The sequence below is a fragment of the Nothoprocta perdicaria genome, unplaced genomic scaffold (assembly GCF_003342845.1).
Source record: "Nothoprocta perdicaria isolate Ctin4 unplaced genomic scaffold, notPer1 scaffold_94, whole genome shotgun sequence".
Taxonomy (NCBI): domain Eukaryota; kingdom Metazoa; phylum Chordata; class Aves; order Tinamiformes; family Tinamidae; genus Nothoprocta; species Nothoprocta perdicaria.
In genome coordinates this window covers 1,149,223-1,171,883 of record NW_020456243.1, presented here as the reverse complement: position 1 = coordinate 1,171,883, position 22,661 = coordinate 1,149,223, and the positions used below count along the sequence as shown (strand labels likewise).

At 49.7% G+C, this 22,661-nt stretch overlaps 1 protein-coding gene across 1 annotated transcript in view; it reads left to right on the top strand.

Annotated features, from left to right (window-relative positions):
• AMOTL1 (angiomotin like 1) overlaps nucleotides 1-22,661 on the top strand; it is a 70,582-nt gene that overhangs the window by 43,026 nt on the left and 4,895 nt on the right. The window contains exons 6-11 of the mRNA XM_026052944.1: nucleotides 1,847-1,991; nucleotides 4,046-4,135; nucleotides 11,210-11,355; nucleotides 16,911-17,060; nucleotides 20,045-20,226; nucleotides 22,334-22,444. Coding sequence (XP_025908729.1) covers nucleotides 1,847-1,991; nucleotides 4,046-4,135; nucleotides 11,210-11,355; nucleotides 16,911-17,060; nucleotides 20,045-20,226; nucleotides 22,334-22,444 — 824 coding nt within the window. The remainder of the gene's footprint in view (nucleotides 1-1,846; nucleotides 1,992-4,045; nucleotides 4,136-11,209; nucleotides 11,356-16,910; nucleotides 17,061-20,044; nucleotides 20,227-22,333; nucleotides 22,445-22,661) is intronic.

The window sequence follows — 22,661 nt, the reverse complement described above, 5'->3', positions numbered from 1 at the left end:
AAGGGAAAGGGAAAGGTCTGCACGCACAGTAGAAGTCTTAGATCGCTGCAGCTCGGGTGTATTCAGCATCCCTCTGAGCGGGCCGTCCCCATAGCCCGAGCGTGCCTGGCTCTGTTGTGTGCCAGCAGAGCGGGGAAGGGGGATCTGCTCTTCTGAAATGTCATTAGCTAAAACGTACCAGTGGTTCAGGGAGCTTCTGCATTTAAATCAAACAACAAACAAGGGAAACCCAACAAAGTGGAAGCTCAGGATAATCATTTGGAGTTCCCTAAGAAAGGATTTCAGAACATAGACTACTTAGGCTACAGTCTGGTGCCAYGGGTCAACTCTTACCTGAGCCCTGGAGAACTGCTGGTTAGAAACTGTTGGTTCTGTGGTACTTTTTAATACCATGCATAGAGGGGAGCAGCATGGATGTGTGGGAGATGCATGTTTGCTGGTAAATCACCGTGTGTTTGAGATATGTGATAGCTGCCTTGAGATAGGCAGCTTAACCCCTGGCTTGACGGGCCTTGGGAGGCGCTGCCCTTCTGCACGAGCAGGGGTGGTCCGTGGGTCCCCAGTCTGTCCCTCCCTGGCTGGAGGGACTAGAAAAGCACAAGAGCTAAAAAGGCAGTGGTGGTGGTGGKGGGGGGTGAGTATAGCTCTTGCTGTTCGGTTATTTCTGTTGCTGACACATTATCAAGCTTCTCTGCCCAAGTGGAAGGGCCAGGCACACAGGAGCAGGTTCCCACATCAGTGCTGCTGATTTCTGTGGCATTGGTTTCACCAAAGAGGTAACGTTTCACGTGCGATTGACTCATTAAAGAAGCTGGAGCTGATTAACCACAAGACTCTCCCTGTGACTCTCCTTTTGTCAGCTTATGGGTTAGGAAGCAGGTTCACAGCTCACGTCTGTCTCTGTACTGCCCAGTCCATCAAACCAGACAACATGCAATTTGCCAGTTTTCAAGGAGATAAAGCCAAGAGTATTGAAAACCCCAAACAACAGGCTTGGGTTATAACAGCGAGTCTCTTCTTTAATATCGCAGTCTCCGGTCAGGAGAAACAACAAAAAAAGAAGCTGAAATGAGGTCAGAGTCCAGCCTARAACGTTTATAGTGGCATATAGTGCTGAGAGCTGTGCTTTGGACCGGGCAGTCATCCCTTGTGGCAGGATAATAAATCCTGTCTCCTACCAGCCTTTCTAGGAAAGAGAGCAGCCCACGCAGAGGTGCGAGTTCCCTTGGTGCCTCTCGTGTCCCTTCAGCGGCTCTCGCGTTCCCTTAGTGCCTCTGTGGTCCCTCAGCGCCTCTCATGTCCCCTCAGCGCCTCTGTGTCCCCTCAGTGCCTCTGTGTCCCCTCAGTGCCTCTGTGGTCCCTCAGTGCCTCCGTGTTCCCTCAGTGCCTCGGTGTTCCCTCAGCGCCTTGATGTTCTCTCAGCGCCTCTCATGTCCCCTCAGTGCCTCTGTGGTCCCTCAGTGCCTCTGTGTCCCCTCAGTGCCTCTGTGGTCCCTCAGTGCCTCGGTGTTCCCTCAGCGCCTCGATGTTCTCTCAGCGCCTCTCGTGTTCCCTCAGCACCTCTCATGTCCCCTCAGTGCCTCTATGTCCCCTCAGTGCCTCTCGTGTCCCCTCAGTGCCTCTGGGTTCCCTCAGCACCTCTCGTGTTCCCTCAGTGCCTCTGTGGTCCCTCAGCGCCTCGATGTTCTCTCAGCGCCTCTCRTGTTCCCTYAGCAGCCCCGGGCGGGGACTGGGACCGTTACCTCACRCCCCTCTGTCCGCCTCCTGGTTTGCTTGGCGCCGTGGACGCGGGTCTGCCCAGTGCGCCTTCCTGCCCGGGTTTAACGGGACGYCTCTCTCCTTTCAGTTTGAAATAGAGATTCAGAAGATTTCGGAAGCTTACGAGGGCCTGGTGAAGACCACCACTAAGAGGGAGTCTTTGGACAAAGCCATGAGAAACAAACTCGAAGGAGAAATTCGGAGGCTCCACGATTTCAACAGGGATCTCCGTGGTACGTCAGGCTCGCTTGCTTTTCTTTTTTGCCCCAGCTGACACGGCGTTTCACTTTTCACAGAGTAGCAGACTTCAGATGAAGAGTTTCACACATGTTTTAGATAAACTTGAGCAATCAGGCTCTGCCCACTGACATAAGACAAGGCTGCTGTCACCCCCCACTTGCAAACAAATCCTCTGGCAAAACATGAGATGGCCTCGAATGCTGCCTTTGAGTTTAACACTTCCCGTTCTGGGCTGACTGCAAGAGCAGCAGCCTGCAAGTTGAGCTGTAACAAGCTGGCAGCAAGAGATAATACATGGCAACCACGTATAAATCTCAGTCTTGGGTACTTTACTGCCAGTACATGTCAAATTATCAAAGGTTTCTCTTTTTASTATTAAAAAAGAGGTAAAATTGATAGATCCATCACAGAAGCACAGAATGGCTGAGCTTGGAAGGGAGMTCTGGAGATCTTCTAGTCCAACATCCCTACTCTAGCAGGATCGCCTAGAGCATGTTGCCCAGCATCAGGTCCAGGAGTGTTTGGAACACCTCCAGAGAAGGGGCTCCACAACCTCTCTGGGCATCCTGTTCCAGTGCTCTGTCTCCCTCTGTCACCCTCACAATCAATTTTTTTCCTCAAATTCAGACAGATCTTCCAGTACTTCAGTTTGTGGCCGTTGCTTTTGTCCTGTTGCTGGGCACCACTGAAAACACTCTGGTCCCATCCTCTCTTCACCCTTCCTTAAGATATTTGTACACGCTGATAAGATTCCCCTCTCAGTCCTCTCTTCCCCAGGCTGAACAGACCCAGCTCTCTCAGCCTCTCCTCACAGGGGAGATGCTCCAGGCCCCTGGTCATTTTTGTATCCTTTGCTGGACCCTCTCCAGTAGCTCCACATCCCTCTTGTCCTGGGGAGCCCGGAACTGCCCCCAGTACTCCAGGTATGGCCTCACCAGGACTGGGCAGACGGGCAGGATCCCTTCCCTCCACAGGCTGGCAACATGCTCCTGATRCAGCTAGGAGCCCATTGGCCTTCTTGGGCTTCTTGCCTCATGTTCAGTCTGTAGCTCACCAGGAACCTCAAGTGCTGCTTTCCAGCAGGTCAGCCCCAATCTGTCCTTGGGCCTGGGGTTATCCCTAGCTCCTCTCCAGGTGCAGGACCCCGCACTTGCCTTTGTTGAACTTCATGCAGTTCCCCCTGCCCAGCAGCCCAGCCCCCTGGGGGGTATCAGCTGGGGGGTATCAGCTGCCTCCTGCCAGCTTCAGATCACCAGCAAACTCGCCAAGGGGGCACTCTGTCCCATCAAGCAGGTCACCAATGAGTAAGCTAAACAAAACTGGGCCCAGTACTAACCCCCGGGGCCATCACCCTGATGATGGGCGTACTTTGGTACCTCCTTGTCCTGTGAGGTGTGCTCTGGAAAATGGGTCACACTTTTCTCACTGGTTTGAGGATTCTGGCAGGTATTTTTGGAGGAGCAGGAGCACCTGAGAGCAGGAGGCAGCGGGAGGGGAGACACGTCGCACTGGTGGTGGCCCTTTCCAGGGGAAGCTCTGCTCCCCACATGGGAGGTGGCTGTGGAAAACCACCCTGCTCCTGATGGGAGGGCAGAGAGACCCGGTGCAGCTCCTGAACACAGCATGGATGTCTCCCAGGCACAGCAGGGGTGTCTCCTGGGCACAACAGGAGTGTCTCAGGCCCTAGATCACCCCCAGCTCCAGCAGGGAGGACAGTGCGGCCGCTGTTTGCCACCCAAAGCTGGAGCAACTCAGACTGCAAATGCAGTGCCCACTTTTTGCAGCGTGAAAAATGAACTGCTCAGATGAGCCCGCCATGGATGGCCGAGGCTTTTCCCCCAGCTTCTGCCAATCGAGGCATTCTCAAAGACGGATTCATGGAAGAAGTCTAGGGCCTCATCTTTTATGTATGTGTCAGCCTCCATTTTMATGTCCCCCTTCAGAGAGTCTATTTATACTGCACTACTGGCATGCATCTTATTTTCTTGGTTGGTCTACAATTTTATATACGTATATTTATACTTAAAGTATTTCCTGTTTTGTGCAGAGCGACTGGAGACTGCCAATAGGCAGCTAGCCAGCAGGGAGTTTGATGGGCATGAAGATAAGTCAACAGAGGGCCTTTATGTCACTCAGAGTAAGTACTGCATTCATCTGTTTTGAAAACACACATATATATCTATATGTATATACACAATATAGATATGTACTGGAATGGAGGTGAACATTTTACTGTATTTTTTATTTTCCTTATGGCTTGGTTTTGCTCAGCTAATTCATCATATACTCTTATTTAAGCTACAGACTGGATTGTTTAGACTGTATTTCTGTRAGCACCAGAATCTGGCATTGGGAGTTTTTGGTAACACAGCTTAGCTTATTTTTGATAAATATTTATTGGAATTGTGAAGTGTTGCTCGCAGGGATCATGTCTCGAGATGCCTGCTTTTTAGAGAAGCCAGATACTGCTCCTGTCTGGGAAAAATCCAAAGCAACCTCAATTGGTTTTATTGTCAGTGCTATGGATTGACTAACAGGAAGGAGAGCAGGGTTGGATCCCTCCTTTCCACCAAGAACTGAAGAGACAAAAAATCTCCAGTTTCTGCCACTGTGAAAATACCTATTCCCTTGGAGTTTGAGGCTCCCATAATGACAGTGCACAGTGCTGTGGTGTGTCCCTGTCATACGGTGATGGCTCCACATGACCAGCCAGCCTAAACCCAGTGGCCTGATGCCGTCTYACAGGGCATATACCCTGCTCACATATCCTGAGCATCTGCAGCTCACAAGGACACATCCCCCAAAGCCTGACCACGCAGGACCTGCAGCAGCTTGCAGGTTCAAAGCCCACTGAAGCAAATACACTGTGCAGAATCGATCCTTCTGCTTTATTTGCTGCATCAAGAGCTTCTCTGGAAGCCAAGCTACAACTCCAAACAGGGGGTCAGAGATCTCTCTGCCTCTGTGAGCAGTGCAGTGTGTAACAACACTCTGCACACCTGCCCACTGGCAGAGTGTGACCATGCTCTGTGCATCTGTGGTGAGTATCTGGCAGTAAAGCTCTATACTGTGCTCTCAGCATATTACTGCTATCACTTTGCAGCTCGTGAACAAATATAGCTTTCAGGATCGTATCACATAAGAGGGGCTGGATGCTTGGAGTGTCTCTCTGTCTAGGCCAGAGAGCTAAATGTTACTGATGTGTTGTGAAGTGTGTCTAAGAATAGAAAAAGTGGGCCYGTATATAGGCCCTCTTTAGTCGTGTTTCTTGGCTGCTTTGCCACACAGAATGACTAGTCTGATATTAGAGTATCAGTCAAACACTCACCTCTGAAAGTCCCTTAGGATTTCTCTTGGAAGTCCTCCAGCAGTCCAGGAATCATCTGACTGACCACAATTATATGCTGATGTTTGTGATGATTTTCCGGGGGGGAACAGAGCATGATATGAGCTGCACTCCCTGCCAACCTGCTCACTCATCCCGTGCCCTCTCCTGCATCCTGTGGCAGGAGGCTCAGACAGAAAAGGGAAAGAAGAYGGGGGGCTCAGGCYCAGCCTTATTGCACTCAGCACAGCTTGTGTTTCCTCTGGCCGYGGGTGTCCTTGTCTGTTGAGACTGAAATAGTTGTTTCTAGAAAAGAAGGAAAGGTGCCCACATGTGCTCCCACTGCCTCTTGCAATTTTGTGTCCCCCTCCCTTTTTTTCTGAAAGGTAGGGGGTTATTTTCAGATCAGCAAATGCAAATCTTATAGCTTTGGTTAGGAAAAGTGATGTTTTAGTCCCTAAGTTTATGGAAAACAGCCTGAAAACTCAGCTGTTAAAGCTCAAGAGCCAAAAGTTATGTAAAAAGAATCAAGCATTGGCAACTCTGTAAATGTTATCATTTTTAAGTCAGTCTCATGATTCCACAAGAAGATGAAGAAGGATAAAATYCCTTGGGTATTTTTTAATACTTGCCCTTGGTAAAACTGAAAACATGGGATTAATATTGCAGTATCACTCCAGTAACAGGAAAAACTCCCTGCAAGAAGCCTTGCAAGGCAGTGGGTGCTGGGCTCATTCAAGGCCTCTCCCTTCTGAAGGATCACCCATTAGCTGTGTAGCAGCACAGAGAGGTCGTGTGCTCTGAGAAGGAGGCTGGAGGTGACAAAACCTCTTGTTCTTTGTAATAATGATAGGCAAAGCAGGCTGCATGCCTCAAAGTATTAAGTGCTGGGCATTTGGACGTAATGAAAAATGCTGCTATTKTATTGGGTGCAGTAGAGAACTCACATGCTGTAGTTTCAAGAGAATTATGTAATGATTTGTCAATGGAAAAGGTTATTTTGAAGCAAGGCATGAAACTGTGAGTGATTAAGACATATAGGCCATCCAAGAAACAGTACGGTGTAGAAAAATGTGTTTGCTCTGCATGCCCCAGCCCTCAGGAAGGGAGAGCAGTGGGAAATCCATTTTCAGTTTTCAGCACATGGAGGTCGAATTCTCCTCTGACTTGTATTTTGTGAAATGGCAATGGAAGTGCCTTAAGCTGTAAATCAGAACAAGACGCGTTTAAGCTGCTGCTGATACTTGCAGGGGGTGAAGAAACCTGTAAGCACCAACAAAGATTTGGTGCCTTCATCTATATGATCCCTTCTGATGAAGGAAGGGAAAGCATCAAGCCGAAGGAATCCCTGCGTAGGTCGGCAGGGTATTCATTCAGCCAGGAGATTACCCTCTCACTTGTTCCAAAAATAATTGATAGCCAGGTTGTGCTCATTTGTGATCACTGGATTTGCTGCATGTGGTCAGTGCACAATTTGACCACAAGATCTGCCATTAAAGCAGCGGTAACTAGTGCCCTGACYGGCTTTCCTTGGATCTGATTAGTTCTGGTTCTCACTGGTGGCAGTTGATAATTCTGAAGGTAAAAGGTACCTTGAACAGGTACAAGGCTTAGTAGCTGCCTAAAAGATTTGGGATTAAATATGCTGCTGTTTGAGCTAGTACCTGTTGAGAAATGCAGAAATGCCCGTCTTATTTGCAAGCACTGTCTTCTAATATTTAAGTACATTAAAAATCATCACATTTGTTGATTCCATCGTGGAATTCTTGTTAATGACCATCAAGAAAAAGTGAAACAGGGCCCTTATCTTTGCAGACCATGAAGTCCTTCAGTCTCTCAGCCTTTCCTCAAGCCTTGACGAGGCAGGAACTCCAAAGAGCAAAGTGTGTCAGGAAGATGCTATTGGTAACTGAAGCTGCAGGAGGGACGTGGGGTGGGAAACTCTCTTGAGTTCTGCTGGCGCTTGGCCAGCACACAGGGTTAAAGCAGCTGCTCCTTGGGAAATGTGCTGCAGGGAGACCTGCAGGATGTGGTTTTCTGGGAAGTGGAAGCGGTGGCTGTGCGTGGAGCGTGCAGCCACATTCCTTATGYGGACACAGCAGGAATTACTCTTGGCAGAGGTGGCCAGGAATGAATGTGAATAAAGCAGAATCCTCCCCATCCTGGAAGCTGGAATGCGCTGAAAAGAAACAGAGCTCCCACGCTCTGAGGTTTTATTGCTGCTCTTCCAGAAATGAGCCCTCTTCTGAATGTGGTCCTTTGTTCAGCGCGACCTCTCAAGGTGGGCACCTTTTGTGGACTTGGCCTGACAAACCTTGGATGCCCATTGGAATCCTCCATTTTTATTTTTTGGGCAGTGAGGGCAAAAAGAAATGCCTGATTCCCCAGTTTCTCCCTCAGGCTGCCTACCCRAGTCTTCATGCAGTGTCTGCGCACAGCAGTGCAGCTGGGTTTGGGCCAGGGGGTCTTCACTTTGCTGTGGACCATGGTCCAGCTCTCTGGAGGGAAGCTCCTGTCTCAGGACACAGCAACTTCGTCCTGTTTAAGGGGTGAAGAATCTACTAAAAACCTAATTCTGGGAGGTGGAGTTGAATGAATGGGATCTGTTTGTTCAGGTGTTTCATGGAGTGGGAAATGGTTGTTGAAAGGTCTTCAGAGGAGGCAAAAAGACCCTGTTGCATATCGGATTTTGCCTGTCCTTCCRTATTTACCTGTCAGCCTCTTACATTGTGGATGATACCACATGCCTTGAGGGTCCATCTCGCTCTTCAGCCCAGTGACCTGTCACCCCAACAGCATTTGAAGGTTGGGCCCCTGGAGCTGGCCGAGTCACGGCTGGAGCTGAATGAGCAGAAGAGGCAGCTCTTGTTCCCAACACCCATCCTGGTGAACAAACTACCCCAGAGCGGGCCAGCAACAGCTGTGCCTGTAGAAGGCCAAGGCAGAGCCCACGTGCACACTTGCTCCTCAGGAGTTGCAAGGCTCTCGAGAGGCTAAATACGTCCCACAGTTTTTACTTAAGAAAGGCAGGGTCACTGGAGAGCCTCTTTGGAATTAACAGCTGTGAGGAAGGGGCCATAATCTAGAAATATGAACCTGCATAAGAGAAATAGTTGGAAACCCCACCAGGAACGTGGTAGGAAAGTGATTCTTGCCTCAGAAGAACTTTCTGGAGCCAAGTTCTGCCCTCGTTGCCACCGTTTGATGTCATTTTGTTCTGCTAACAGTGATCACTGTAGGGATCAGGATGCCCTTAAAGGATGTCAGTGTTGCCACTCCCTGGTAGCCCTTCAAGGAGAAAATTTAGGATGCATTGGTATGGTCCATAAGTTAGTCAACTAAGTTGATACTTAGGTATAATGTAGTTATAGGGGGCTCTGAGGACATGCTGATACAGGGAACACTAATAAAAATATTTCTCATTTTTCTTCCAACATTGATCTGATCAAAAGCTTTCATTAAGCATGTGATCCATGTGAAAAACGGATTGTATCTGGTGGCAGGGAAGGGGTGGCATGGTTTCAATGCATCTTTCTGTATAATGTTTCTGCTTCATAGCYGGGTTGAGTCTGGTCTATTTATTTTTGGTGGAACTAACTATTTGACAGGTCAGAATGCTTAGTTGGGAAGTGCCTTACCAGCCTCTTTGCTCTGTCTGTCTCCTCTTTATTTTACCCACAGACACAGCATCTAGGTGTAACGCTCTCAATGTACTAAAATACAACAACCAGAGGTGGAAAGCTGCAAGGTTACATCTATAAGCAGCAGAAGAGAAGCCTTTTGGGAACAATTCCTTCATGGGATGCAGTAACTGACCCATGAGAACAACAGAAATATTTGTTAGCTGGAGATTATTAGCTAATAAACCTAATAGTCTAGATAGCACGGGTAAAAGGAACTTCCTTCATAAAGGATAGGCCAGATGTAGCAGAGTAAGACAGTATTTTTAGACTTTAGACATAAAGGTATTCAGTGTTATGGGCTTGAAGAGCCCAGAACAGATGGTCTATTTAACAAAGTCCTTTACTAAAAATTAATGCAATTCAGGAGGTACCCCCAGCATTTTCCAATGAAAAGCTGGTGTGGGAAAGTGTTGCAGGCTGTTAGGTAAATTATTCTTACCAGCTTTTCAGTGGATTTCAGCAGTCATTCAGTGAATGGCATAACCTCACCTGTCTTTTTAGGAGGGGATAAAAACATAACACAGGCAGGCAAGCAGAGTGCTTTGAGTGCTGCTGGTGAGAGGTGGAAGGGAAGCTCGCAGGTCCTGCTTTTGAAGACACTGTCCTCATATACTAGAGGTTTTATATCCCGAGTGCAGCAAGGGTGCAGCAAGGGTGGTCCCAGCACAGGACAGTTGGATGCCACAGCACTGAAATAGCAATCATCTTTCAGCTCCCTCGCCCTCTAATGAAATTAGCTGCTTGATAATTTGTCTGGATTTACACTTTTCTGCAATGCATATTAACACCTCTGCTCGTGAGTCTGAAGCAAATGTATCTGTTTTGAAGGAAGAAGCTTGCATATCCGATTTAAAATTCCTTGCCAGTGTGGGACAGTTCAGGTCATGTCATATTCAGGTGGCAGTTAACTGCATGGAAAGCACAGGGATTGGTATGTTTGGCTTGTGCAGGGTTGATGATGGGGTCTGGGCTTTTTTTTTGAGAAATGCTGAGTTTTTCCTTTTAGAATTAACCTAAAGAGGAACGGATTTGGCCTCACTTTGTCGACATGCGTCTTGTTCCACAACTCATCATGTATTCACTCAGAATGACAGGATGGTTGAGGTTGGAAGGGACCTCTACAGATCACCTAGTCCAACCCCCCTGCTCCAGCAGGGACACCCAGAGCACGGGGCACAGGGCAGCAGCCAGGCGGGTTTGGAAGGTCTGCAGAGAAGGAGACTCCACAGCCTCCCTGGGCAGCCTGTTCCAGGGCTCTGGCACCCTCACAGGAAAGAAGCTCTTCCTCACATGGAGATGGAACTGCCTGTGCTTCAACTTATACCCATTGCCCCTTGTCCTGTCACTGGCCACCACTGAGAAGAATTTGGCCTTGTCCTCCCTACATGTTCTTGCAAATGCAAGAGGCCTTTTTACTTCGTTGTAGTCAGACGCTGCTCTTCACTGACCATAAGCTGGCCCATGGATTCCTGTGCCACAGATTCTCCCACATGAAGGAGCCAGACATCTTTTCCCTTGCGTCCTGCTCAGCACAAGGTTTTGTGCAGCCCCTGGCACATGAGGGTCATTGTCACCCTATCTTGCTCTCTGTTACTGCATTCACTTTCGTTGATGGTTAACCCATGTAGCACAGATTTATGTCTATTCTTTGACTACTTCACATGTTTTGCACCCCGTGATCACCAGAGACACCCCTATCCTTGCAAATAATATGGACTGAGCATGGTACTGCCTACATCTGCATGGCCAAGATTTCTTGTCCCTTATAGCAGGATAGCAGCACCCAAATTAACAGCTATAAACAGTCCTTGTTCTTTACAGCCCTCAAGGAGAGTCTGAGCATTGTCTGAGAAAGGGGAGGTTGCCACAAACCAAAATTTTGCTGAGGATTGTGCTAGAAGTTCAGCAGTAGACACGATTGTAAGACAGCACTTGGATGCACAAACCGTGCTCGGACCTCTTGAGGTACCACTTGTCTCTACCATTGGCCTTCATGTAGAGCTGAGCAAGCAGAAGGCAAGTTCTGGCAGTAGAAACTCCTTACCTGTTGCARCTGAGCACTGCTGGGTCCCACGTGCTGTGTTAATGGCCATGCTCACCGCTCCTTTGTACAGTTTTTGCTGTTGTAGGAAGGTGCCAGCTTGTGGCCCACAGCCTGTGAGCTGTTCTCATAGAGCAGCTCTTGTTCTTGCCTTTCTTCCAGACAAAGAGCAMTTGAAGGAAAAGGAGAAGCTGGAGATGGAGTTGGCAGCCATGCGCTCTGCCAATGAGGACCAGCGGAGACACATTGAAATCCTGGACCAGGCTCTAAGCAACGCCCAAGCCAAGGTCATCAAGCTGGAAGAGGAGGTGAGACATGGGTATCATCCCTCTGCTCGCAGGCAAATGATGACTCTCTCCACCTAGGTCTTGAATCTCTTCCAGGCACAGTGTAGCAGGTCCCTCCTGCTCCCCTCGCAGAGGCCCTGCCACACACAAAACACTTAGTTACTCAGTTCTGAGCCAAACAGGCAAGGGAAAGAGCCCACAAGAATGGGTATTTTCCAAGCAGATCCTTTGATAYGTAAGCAGGAAGATGACCAAACTGTGCTAGCTGATGACCAAGGGCTTAGCAACACTAGCAAAGAAAGAGCTGCCTGCTCACTGGCCCTGSACAGCTACTGCAGTAACAGCATGTGATACTGATACCCCTCATTTGTTGTCAGCTAATGCCAGGAGGCTTTTGAGATGCATGTAGTGCAATAATGCAGGGCTTGGTAGATGCATCTAACCAGAGGTCTTAAAAGAATTGACCTGCCTGAAGGTAAATGTTTTGGGATTTGAAGCCCTAATAGCTGCAGTGTTTATTTGACAGTTAAAAAAAAAACTATCTTACCATAAGACCTAAGAAATGCCATCTATGCAAAACCCTAAGAATTCTATAAGCAACAATCTTGTGAGTCTGATCAAGGAAATTAAGTGTTCAGGTGGGGAAATGCCAGGCAGAGATGGCTCTTCAAACTAGCAGACAAATAACCAACAGCATCTAGTAGCTGAAATCTGAGGATAGGCAAATTCAAAATGGAAATATTGCTCAGTTTTTAAATGTAAGTATAACTAGAGACTACTGGGTGATTCTCCATTACTGGAATTCTCTAAATGTTAGGGACCTTCAGGCACAAAGTGTAGGTTTAGTGCAGAAATGATTGAAAATCTCTGCACCTTGAATGATCAGTCAAGGCCTTTTTGTTCCTAAAGTGTCTCATCCTATGACCAACAGAAATAATTTTTATGCAAATATATAAGAATGTAAATGTGGTCTGAGCAGGCGGGCCACTGGTGAGGGTAAGGAGACTCAGCAAGAGGACTTGGGTGAAGGTTGGGGACGAATCCCAGGGGACGAATCCACAAGAGCCAGGTGGGAGCAGGGTCTTCTGATGCCAGGGCTCTAGGGAGTAGCCCTTGAAGCTCTTWTCTGAAACACTTGCAAGTAACCAAGTAAAGCTCCTTGTCTCACTCTGTCTTGGAAAGGGGAGGAGTGAAGTGACCTCGGTGATAGCTGAATGGGTTTTATCAGAGTATCTGTCATGACAGGCTCCAGTTAGGCTACTCAGTGGTTACTAGAAGCCTGGGCAATTTAAGGTACTATATGAAAGGGCTGGAAGGATTAGTTTTGTGCCTCCCATTAGACAATTTTGACTTTGTGACTGKAAATACTTCTGTAAAAACTTCTTAGTCCCTGTTGTACATGGCACTCAGCAGCAAGAAGGGAATCACATGGAGTGTAGCTGCTGCTCTGGTGGCTAGCGCACATCCGAGAGTGCCTAAGGCAGTCCCTGTGGGGTAGCCACAGGAGCTAACCTCCTTTTAATCTCAACATTATTGACTTGATACTGTTTGCCTTAAAGGCAACCCGAGGTTTTCTGTTTGCATTTCATTACAAGGTGGCTGGCTAAAGGAATGTTTCAGGTGGCAAAACCTGCTCCTGCAGTCACAAAATCAGGCTGGGGACAGAGGAGCGGGCGCAGCTCCCGGCTGCCCCACGGACRGGGCCTGTGGGTTTCCAGGCAGGGGGTGGCAGCAGCTCTCCCTGCCCGCTGAGCTGGGAAGGCTCCTGCAGCCCTAGGGCTCTGTCTCCCGCTCRCTGGCTCCCAAGTTTCCAGTCGGTGTCGGGTAAGCCCAGGTGAAAGCACCGTAGGCAGGGCTGGGATCCGTGGCTGTGGAGCAGCTGGGGGACAGGCTGATGTTCAGCCACCATCTCTGCTCGAGGGCTCATGACCTCCTGCCCAGGGCACCTGGGCTGTTTCAGAGGTGGCAGCCTGCTGCCCGGGGCTTAGTAGGGCTCAGAGTTAACAGCGTGTGAAGGCAGCACAAATGCACTTGCTCAGCCTGAGCAAACCCAAATGAACCTGGTAACTTCTCAGTCGAGAGSGAGGTGAATTTTCCCCCAACTCTTGCAGTTTAAGGGTTTATCAAAGGATCATGCAGCTTAAGCAGTGCCTAAGCCGCGACCGCCTGCGTGTGTCCAAGCTCTGCTGCTCCCCGTCCCTTTGACCCGTTTCGTGTTGCTGAACTGGAGCACCGTTTGCACGGTGCACAACAGGCCTGTGGCTTTTGCAGCTCAGTTTGACTCGTTGGAATTCTGATCCGTCATCTTAAATCAGAGATTCTTACTATAATTGGAATATATTGAAGTGAAAAGGAAAAAAAAAGCACTCAAATGAAAAATTTTATTGCTGTTAACAGAGTTCGATGTCAGACATAGCTTCGCAAATCCCCACGGATTTCTTCTACCAACAGAATATAATTAAGTTTAAATGCTTTCTAAAGCAAGACTGGAGAAATAAGCTATAGTTATTAAGTCGAATTAACAAAAATACCATACTATGTAAATCTGCATTATCCTGAGTGCCTGCTAGTGGAAGGATATAATTCAAAAATATGTGGGTGTCATTATCACCACATGTCATTGAGGAGCCTGCTACYGGAGGAGCGGGTCTCATGCACACTTCAAATAGAAAATGGAATAATTGGAGAGGGTTCAGGAAACAGCTGTGCAGTGTATTCCAGCTCCAGAAGATSCTCTCTGCTGAGAGCAATTGAAGTTAAGCAATGCCTGAGCTGCTGTCCACACGCACATGAGGAAGGGACACGCTGTCAGTCACATTAAAAATTGCTCTTTAATCTAACAGAASACATAAATGAAATGCAGTGTTTGGGAGCTAAGGCTAAGCAAACCAAGCCAGAATTCAAGCACACAAATAATTAACACTGGGACAACCTACTTAGAGTTGCAAAGAATTCTCCGTGTTTTACAGCCTTTAAGCCAATTCCACAGATTTTTGGAATAGATATGCTGTAACTCCAACAGGAATTAATGTACTCAGTGCTGMTATTTTACTGTAACACCCACTGGTCTTTACAAATGTATTTACTTGGTGAGGAGCAGTACTAGACTGGCCTTGTTATAGCCCTAGCTCTTCTTCATCTTTATTTTCATAATCTGTGTGACAAGGGCAACGTTTAGGCAAGTTTGCTTATCCTGTGCATATGTGAATTCTTTCATTAAATGCTTCTTACTCTAGCAAATCACGCTTTGGAAACARAACAAGAAGTAATTTGCTTAAATTGCATAAGAGAGCGACAGACTAGGTATTAGGGTAAAACTTTTCTGGCAGTAGAAGAAAATAAGCAGCAAAGTAGGTTGTGGAATCCCTGCCCCTGCGGGTGTGCAAACAAGCAGCTTGTACAGACACCTTCCCCATGGCAGGTAGGTCAATCASTCCGTGCAGCAGGAAGATGGACTAGTCCCTTGCAGCCACTCTGCTGGCCCTGGCTGTGGAGCTGGGTTCAGGGCAAGCCCTCTTTGCTGTGTGCTGTAAACAAGCCTGTGTTTCACTCCTCCAGTGACACGGGTGGACTTAGAATGGCAGAAGAATCAAGGAAAGTGATGTTGTTATCATCATTGTCATGGGTGGGTAGGTACCTAGATGCATCTGGTACCCCACAGAGAAAATTCCTTGCAACCCGAGGCCCAGCCTGAGCAGAGCATCCTGGTGAAGAGGAGGCTGCTTACGTTGCCCCACTGCTTATGTAGCCCCCCTGCTTATGTTGCCCCATTGCTTACATTGTCCCACTGCATCCATGAAACAATTGCTATTATTTCAGTAACAATTTAGRTACTTAGACAAGGGATAGACAGCAGAATATCTTCTTGTCTCTGGTTTAGCCAGTTCCTAATAGATACCCAGGCAGGCTCTTCTATTGATCAAGTAATTGACTAACATTGACTGAGGTTAATGTGATTKTTTTGTCTCTTGTTTTGCTTGCACAAGTAAATGAGGAACAGGAGAATAAAAGTCCAATAAAGGCAGTACCTTATTGGTCCTGGCAATGACCTGAACACCTCCATTAACCTCTCTGCTCTGGAGGTCAGAACGGAGCTTGGCAGAATGTCCTTGCTGGGGCAGGGGTTTAAGGCAGGAGTCAGTCTGCCCTTTGGGGGCTGCAGCTTTGGTTTCTTTGCACTGAAGCTTTCTCTACCCCAAGGCAGATGTCTTTAGAAAGGTGTTCATGCTCGTGAAAAATAGCTATAAAAGGCTGGGGGTCCGGCCGGCACAGCCCAGCCCGTGAGGCTCGGCTCCGCAGCCCTGGGCGCTCCCGGGAAGGCGACTGGGCCCCGCTCTGTCCTGGCTGCCCCGGCACCGCTCCCACGGTGTGCAGGTTGCTCCCGGGAGCAGAGCCCTCCCAGGTGCCAGGTCCTGCAGGGTGCAGGTTGCTCCCGGGAGCAGAGCCCCCCTGGGTCCCCGCAGCCTGGGAGCAGCTCTGGGAGGTGGCTCTGGCACCCTCTCCGTGCCCAGCACATGTGGCTCTGAGCATGTCCAGCAGCAGCAGCAGCTCCCCAGAGGCCCTGAGCCCCTCAGCTCCTGCCGGGACCCCAGTCGCCTTCCCTGCATGTGTCARTTGGCATTCAGTTAGTGTGGGAGGAGGCCAGAGGAATAAATGCCAGAAAACAGCAGCCAAGCACCCCCAGTGCCTGCAGGGCACTTGAGAGGGCCTTTTAGGGCCAGCTGCTTGAGCAACCTCTGTCCAAAAAACTCATATTGCAAAACCCTTGTGTAACATCTGGCCCTTAGCTAGTCCCAATTTGCACGTAGAAAGACCTGGCTTTAGCTGACAGCAAATCTGTTCATCTGTATGGCAGGGCAGTGGGCGAGGAGGCACAGCAGCCCTGGCACTGCCTGCTCACCCCCAGCAGGTAYCTCCTGTCTTTGGGGCTCTCCCTTCTCCTTCAGGAGACATCGGGTCGAGCAGATAAGCAGGGTTTAAAAAAGAAGCTCCATGTGGTGCCGCAGGCCACTGATGCCACCAGGATTCCTCCTTGCTGAGCTCAGCCACCCATGTGTGCTCAAAGAGTGTCCATACTCAYACTCATACTCACATTCACACTCATGTTCACCCACACAACAGCTCTTGCTACGAAGGCGYCAGGCGGCTCTTGGGAGGGTTAATCCCCACGCTGCTAAAGATCCCGTCCCGCGTCCTTGGCCCTGAATGCGGGGGAGCCGAGGGAGGCACCCGCTGCGTGGGGCGGCCAGCGCGCGCTCTGCTGCTCGCTGACACCCCGTGTCACCCGCCTGCTGACACCCCGTGTCACCCGCCTGCTGACACCCCGTGTCACCCGCCCGTTGACACCCCATGTCACCCGCCTGCTGACACCCCGTGTCACCCGCCCATTGACACCCCGTGTCACCCGCCCGCTGACACCCCGTGTCACCCGCTCACTGACACCCCGTGTCACCCGCCTGCTGATGCCCCGTGTCACCCGCCTGCTGACACCCCGTGTCACCCGCCTGCTGACGCCCCGTGTCACCCGCTCGCTGACACCCCGTGTCACCCGCCTGCTGACGCCCCGTGTCCCACAGCTGCGCAGGAAGCAGGCCTACGTGGAGAAGGTGGAGAAGCTGCAGCAGGCGCTGACGCAGCTGCAGGCGGCGTGCGAGAAGCGGGAGCAGATGGAGCGGCGGCTGCGCACGCGGCTCGAGCGGGAGCTGGACGCGCTGAGGATGCAGCAGGTGAGAGCCACGGGGCTGCTGCTGGGAGCTCACGGCTGGGGTCACCTCGCTCCAAAGCCAAGTTGAGGGGGTTTTCAAGCAATCCTTGCGTTTTAATTCCTGATTTTTTCTTGGCTGTACCGAGGGCTCCAGGGCTGGGCCAGGGGTTGGGGCTTCACTTCCAAAGGCCAAGGAGAGCCTTGTTCCTGGTCCATCCCTGGAATACAGGCAATATCCTTCCCCTTCTCTCTCCAGAAAGTGCATGTTGTGCAGCAGCATCTCAGTATTGCATGAGGAAGGTTGTGGTACCCTTGGGTAGGGGATTTGGCTGTTGCCAGCTGTTCTTTTATTGAAAAGGCCAAGTCTGATGAAATCTGATGAGGAGGAACACAGAACTCGAGCAATATTCGTCCTGGACGCAGATGATCTTTGAAGTGGTTCACAGAAACCTTTGCCCATGATTGGTCTGGAGACAAATGGGACTGTCATCTTCAGACAAGAAATTATCTAAATCTGAATCCAGACCAGAATAGGCTAGAGGAGTAGGTATGCATTTCTGTCTAGGTCTCCTTGATTTTTTTGCAGCCCAATGTCCTCAGAGACATATTTTTATGCTCATATTTTATGTACACTCATATCTTTGAGAGAAAACTGCGTCTCTCACAGTCTCCATCCCCAAGAACTGAAGTCAGGTYATCAGTGAAAAGGAAAAAAAAATGAGGAGGCTACAGAGAGGATCCCAGTTTTAGCCAGCACTGAGTGCTGAACACAAGGGAACTGTCTCCAGAGGTGAGCAAACAGATGCACTAGATGAAACTACCACTTGGGGAAAAACAACATAAGCAAGGCCTGCTGTAACTTAGGAAGGGCTCACTCATATCTCTGTCAAGAAGTGCATCTGCTTCAATAATTTTCCTTGGTTACATGCAGCATAGCACTTCCTGCTTGTCTTGTCCACCATGGCCTTGGAAGACAGGTATTTCTGTCTCCTTCCAATAACTGTTCTCCATTCAGAGAATCACAGAATCATGGGATGGTTGAGGTTGGAAGAGACCTCTAGAGATCATCTAGTCCAACCCCCCTGCTCCAGCAGGGACACCCAGAGCACAGGGCACAGGGTGGCAGCCAGGCGGGTTTGGAAGATCTCCAGGGAAGGAGACTCCACAACCTCCCTGGGCAGCCTGTTCCCGGGCTCTGGCACCCTCACAGCAAAGAAGTTCCTCCTCACATGGAGATGGAGCTGCCTGTGTTTCAACTTACACTCCTTGCCCCTTGTCCTATCACTGGCCACAGGACAGAGTTTGGCTTGTTACCTGTCACTGTTACCAATGAAAGAATATTCAAGAAAAATACAGTTAAAATTAAGTGATGATATAGAGCTAAAAAAGCTTTTGTTTTCTGGGCTGCGATACAGGGCAAACTGATGCATTGAGTAACTGGGATGGACTGTCACGTAAGTCCCTGTCTTGGGAGTTCAGAGAATGTCTGCTCATTTTGCCAGAAAATTCCTTGCTAACTTACAGATTGCTTAATTTTTTTTTGGAACTGTAATTAGCAACTGTATTTTAGGTTGCCATAGTTCCCAACTGTTGTACCAGTTTTATTTAGGAAGGGTTATGAAGAAAAATACTTTGACCTCATGTCTCATCTATCTGCTGTGAGAGGAGCGAATTGCTGATCAAGTTCCCCCTCCAGATCCCCTCTGCCCTGCCGCTGATGTGGGAGCTGGSGGAAGGAAAGGATCCTCCTGACTTGTGCCTTTCAGGTTGGATGTGCAGGGAAGGCAGATGCTTTGATGGGAATTAAGAGGACAGGCACCCCTGGTGTCCCAGGATGCCCTTTTAAGAGCAGCTTTCCAAGCATTATCATCCTGCCAGGGATTTGACAGTATTTGAAGTGCAATTGAGGAGTGGAGCAGTTGCTCCGAAGGTCTATTCCATATCAGACTGTTCCAGCAAATATTTTCCAAACGCATCAGTACCCACCAAAGCCAAACTCTGAAATCCTTTCTCGGTTTCCATAGCTTTTTGGAGCCAGAAGATGAGCATCTCAAAGGAGTAGCTGGGAATGTGCTCCGGAGCGGGGCAGGGGCCTGTGAGAGCTGTAGCCCTGGGTGCTGATGCTGGGTCAGCCCTGGCCTTTGATGGTTGTGGTGCAGAGCAGCCCAAAAACACCTGCTCCCACACGTGGCTTCCCCCTARCACAGCCCAGCGGGTACCCTGCAGAGGGTAACAAATCTCCTGAACCTTTTATCATAAGAAAACATTTACCTCTGTGGACTTCTCYGTGGTATTTTGGCAGCTTCTGTTTAAATTAACCTTCTCCTTTGGGCTTTAGCTGGGTTATGTCCCTTTTTCTTCTGCTTTCTTATCTAAATCCTCTGGTAGGGGCTACCTGTCTGAAGGGAGCGTGGCCCAGCCATCCAAACCCCCAAATCCATACGGCCCCTTGCATCTGCCTGCACATTCCCTGTGTCCCATGAGGTGTGTGCTGGCTGCTGCCGGCCTCTGGCAAGGCAGGGCCACCCTCGAGGTGGTAGCACCGTGTCCCAGCCCAGGGCTGCCCATTCCTCCTCCCGGGGCTGCGCAGCCCTTCCCTGACCAGCTCCTCTTGCCTTGCTGGGACACACGGTTACACTGGCCCTTCCTTTCCAAACGAGAACGGCAGATCTGGCAGGACTGGAAATTTTTGACCAGACTCACGKATGTTTCCCATCCATTTACAGCATCAGCCTCTTTTTGAAGCGAGGGTCTGGGTGTCGTGGTGCTGCTGAGGAGCTGGGGACCGCAAACCAAGAACCATTTAACATCTCCRTGGTTGTAGCTTCCAGCTCCGCGGTTCAGAAATTCCCTGCTGGACAAGGAGCCCTGTTTAAGCTCTGAGCCTYGGGCTGACGCTCTAACAGGGGATCTCTTTGTGTGCTCCAGAGAAGACATGGAAAAAAAAATCCAGCAACTCCTGCAGTTGGCAGGGGGTGAATGTCTGTCCCTGTTTCCATCCTGCAGAGGCAGGGCAGCTACCAGGCGGCCAGCATCCCCGAGCACAACGCGCCGGCCCTCATGGAGCTGGTGCGGGAGAAGGAGGAGAGGATTCTGGCGCTGGAAGCAGACATGACCAAGTGGGAGCAGAAGTACCTGGAGGAGAGCACGATCCGGCACTTTGCCATGAACGCTGCAGCCACCGAGAGGTAACGGGGCCCTCCTGCGGGCAGGCGGAGGGAGCAGGGGGCACAGTAAGGAACGGGTATTTTCCTGTGGCGGGGTCCTGCTTGCCTTCCCCTGCTGAGGAGCTCCACCACGTTAATTCACCACTCACTAAAGCCATCAAAATTCAATAGCTAGCACAGGATTTGCTCTCCTGAGCCAGCTCCAAAAGTTTAGCAAACCCAAGTGTCAGACTCCAGCAGTGGCCTCCACAGTAAATCTTGAACATACCAGACAACTTATCACAGCTAAGCTATCTCCTCACCACAGCATTAAGGGAACAAGGAGGAACACATGTTGGTTCACAGCTGGATTCAACTCAGCTTACTATGGAGTCCCAGAGCTGTGCTATTCCCAGGAAATGCTCCAGCCTCAATGTGGACACAGCTTTCCAAGGCACAGACCACCTGCAAGTCCCCATGACTGCAGCTAACCTCAACCTACGGATCTTTCCTATCCATAACCTCCTTTGCCACCAGTAGTTCAAGTCTTTGTCACTGCTGGACAAAGTGGTTGGAATCAGAGTCTAAAGCACCACTTAAAAGAGGCTTTTGCTTTTTAAAAATCCCCCCATATATGAATTTGRCTTTATACAAAAATAAAATCAAATAAACACAAAACTGTGATTTGAGAACTCTGGTACAGGTATCCCTCTATCCCTAGAGATATGTAGGGATAGATAGTCAAGGATGGAAGATGTGGAAGATAGTCAAGGATGTGTCAAGGAAGACAGTATTTTGTTATGAGGGCCAAGAATTAAACCTACTTCAAACACAGCAGTGCAGAAAAGTGGACAGCTTTCCACAGTATTTAAGGGAGCCTGAGAACTCTTCTCAGATTGTCTTTCCATTCTTAAATTTGGTGTTTCTCTCAAAACTCTTGGCTGTTCAGTGAAGTGTTTGGGGGTGACTGGTTTGAAGGGTCCACCAGCTTTGCTAGCCCTTCTGCATGCACGGGAAGCTGAAGAAATGACTCATATGAACTCCAAAGGCACACAGAATTAAAGCAAAATTTTGCTTATTCATGAGAAATATGAGTCTGAAACAGCCTCATCTCATCCCTGCTCCTTAGCTGTGGCAGAAAAGTGTACTGAGACCATTACTGGAATGTGTTTATTTAACCTATTTCTAAAAAACTGCAATGACTGAAATTTCATGGTCTCACCAAGTCCCCTGTTTCAGTRCGTCATTAAGCTTCAAATTAAAAGGGTTCTCCTAGTATTGAAACAAATCTCTTTACTGCAGTTTAGATCCATGTATTCATGTCCTTACCAAGTGTACCTGACGAACAACAGAACATTGTCAATGTTACAACAACCCACTGAAATGCTGGAAGTCACATTTCTCTTGTGTCTTCCCTGGCCTGAACTTCCTTACTTCCTCCAGCCATTCCTCATGTCATACTCTGAACCTCTTCCCATTCCTGTTGCTTTAGTCTCAGTTATCTCCAATTTGTCCGTGTCAAAACGTGGTGCCCAAAGGCAGACCAGATATTCCAGCTGTGCTTTCTGGCCCAGAGGAGTGTGGGATCATTAACCTTTTTCTCCAGCTTCCCAGAAACCAAATCCCCTGACTGCATCCTAAAGTGAGACTGGCTTTTTTAAACCTGGTTGAGTGTATGGCTGAGTAAGATCCTTTTCTTTTGCAGTCTAGTCTAGACAGCAATTCCTGTGYTTGTCTCCCTATGTGTACTACTTTGTAGCTACTTTTTTAATTCCCTCATGTTGATTCAAGACCATTTCCCCAGTCACTGAGTGCCCTGGGATTCCCAGCCCTGTCCTTCAGGATGTTTCTTAACCTGCCTGTGGCGACACGCACAGTTTTAGCCCATTCTCTGTTCCACCATCCACGTTATTAATGCAGTTAATGACTGTGTCTGGGCCAGGAACAGATGCCRAATACCCATCTGAGTTGACAGGAGAGAAGTTGTTCTTTGAGTGTGCGTTGGGTGGGTTTGCARCCGCCCGTGCCACCCATGGATGCCAGGGTGTCAGGAGGTGCGGAGAGCCCCACGTTGCCGCRCGGAGCCGCTCAGCCCCTGCCAGGGCTGCCCTGGGCAGCGGGGCTCACCGCGCTCTGCCTCGCTCGCCAGGGACGCGGCGGCCCCGACGCACTCGCGGAGCGGCAGCTACGGCGACGGCGCCTGGCAGGAGGAGGAGGAGGTCGCACAGGCTCAGCGCCGCTGCCAGGACATGGAGCACACGTAGGAGCAGCACCGCGTGGGGCGCGCGCTGGGGCGGGCACGGGCACGGGCGCGCTCGGCTCCACCGAGGGGCCCATCGCTCTGCTTGCTYGGAGTGCACCTCAGGGTGGGCTTCACGAGGGCCCATCGCTCTGCTTGCTCGGAGTGCTCTCCAGGGTGGGCTCCGGTGAGGGGCTCATCGCTCTGTTTGCTCGGAGTGCACCTCAGGGTGGGCTTC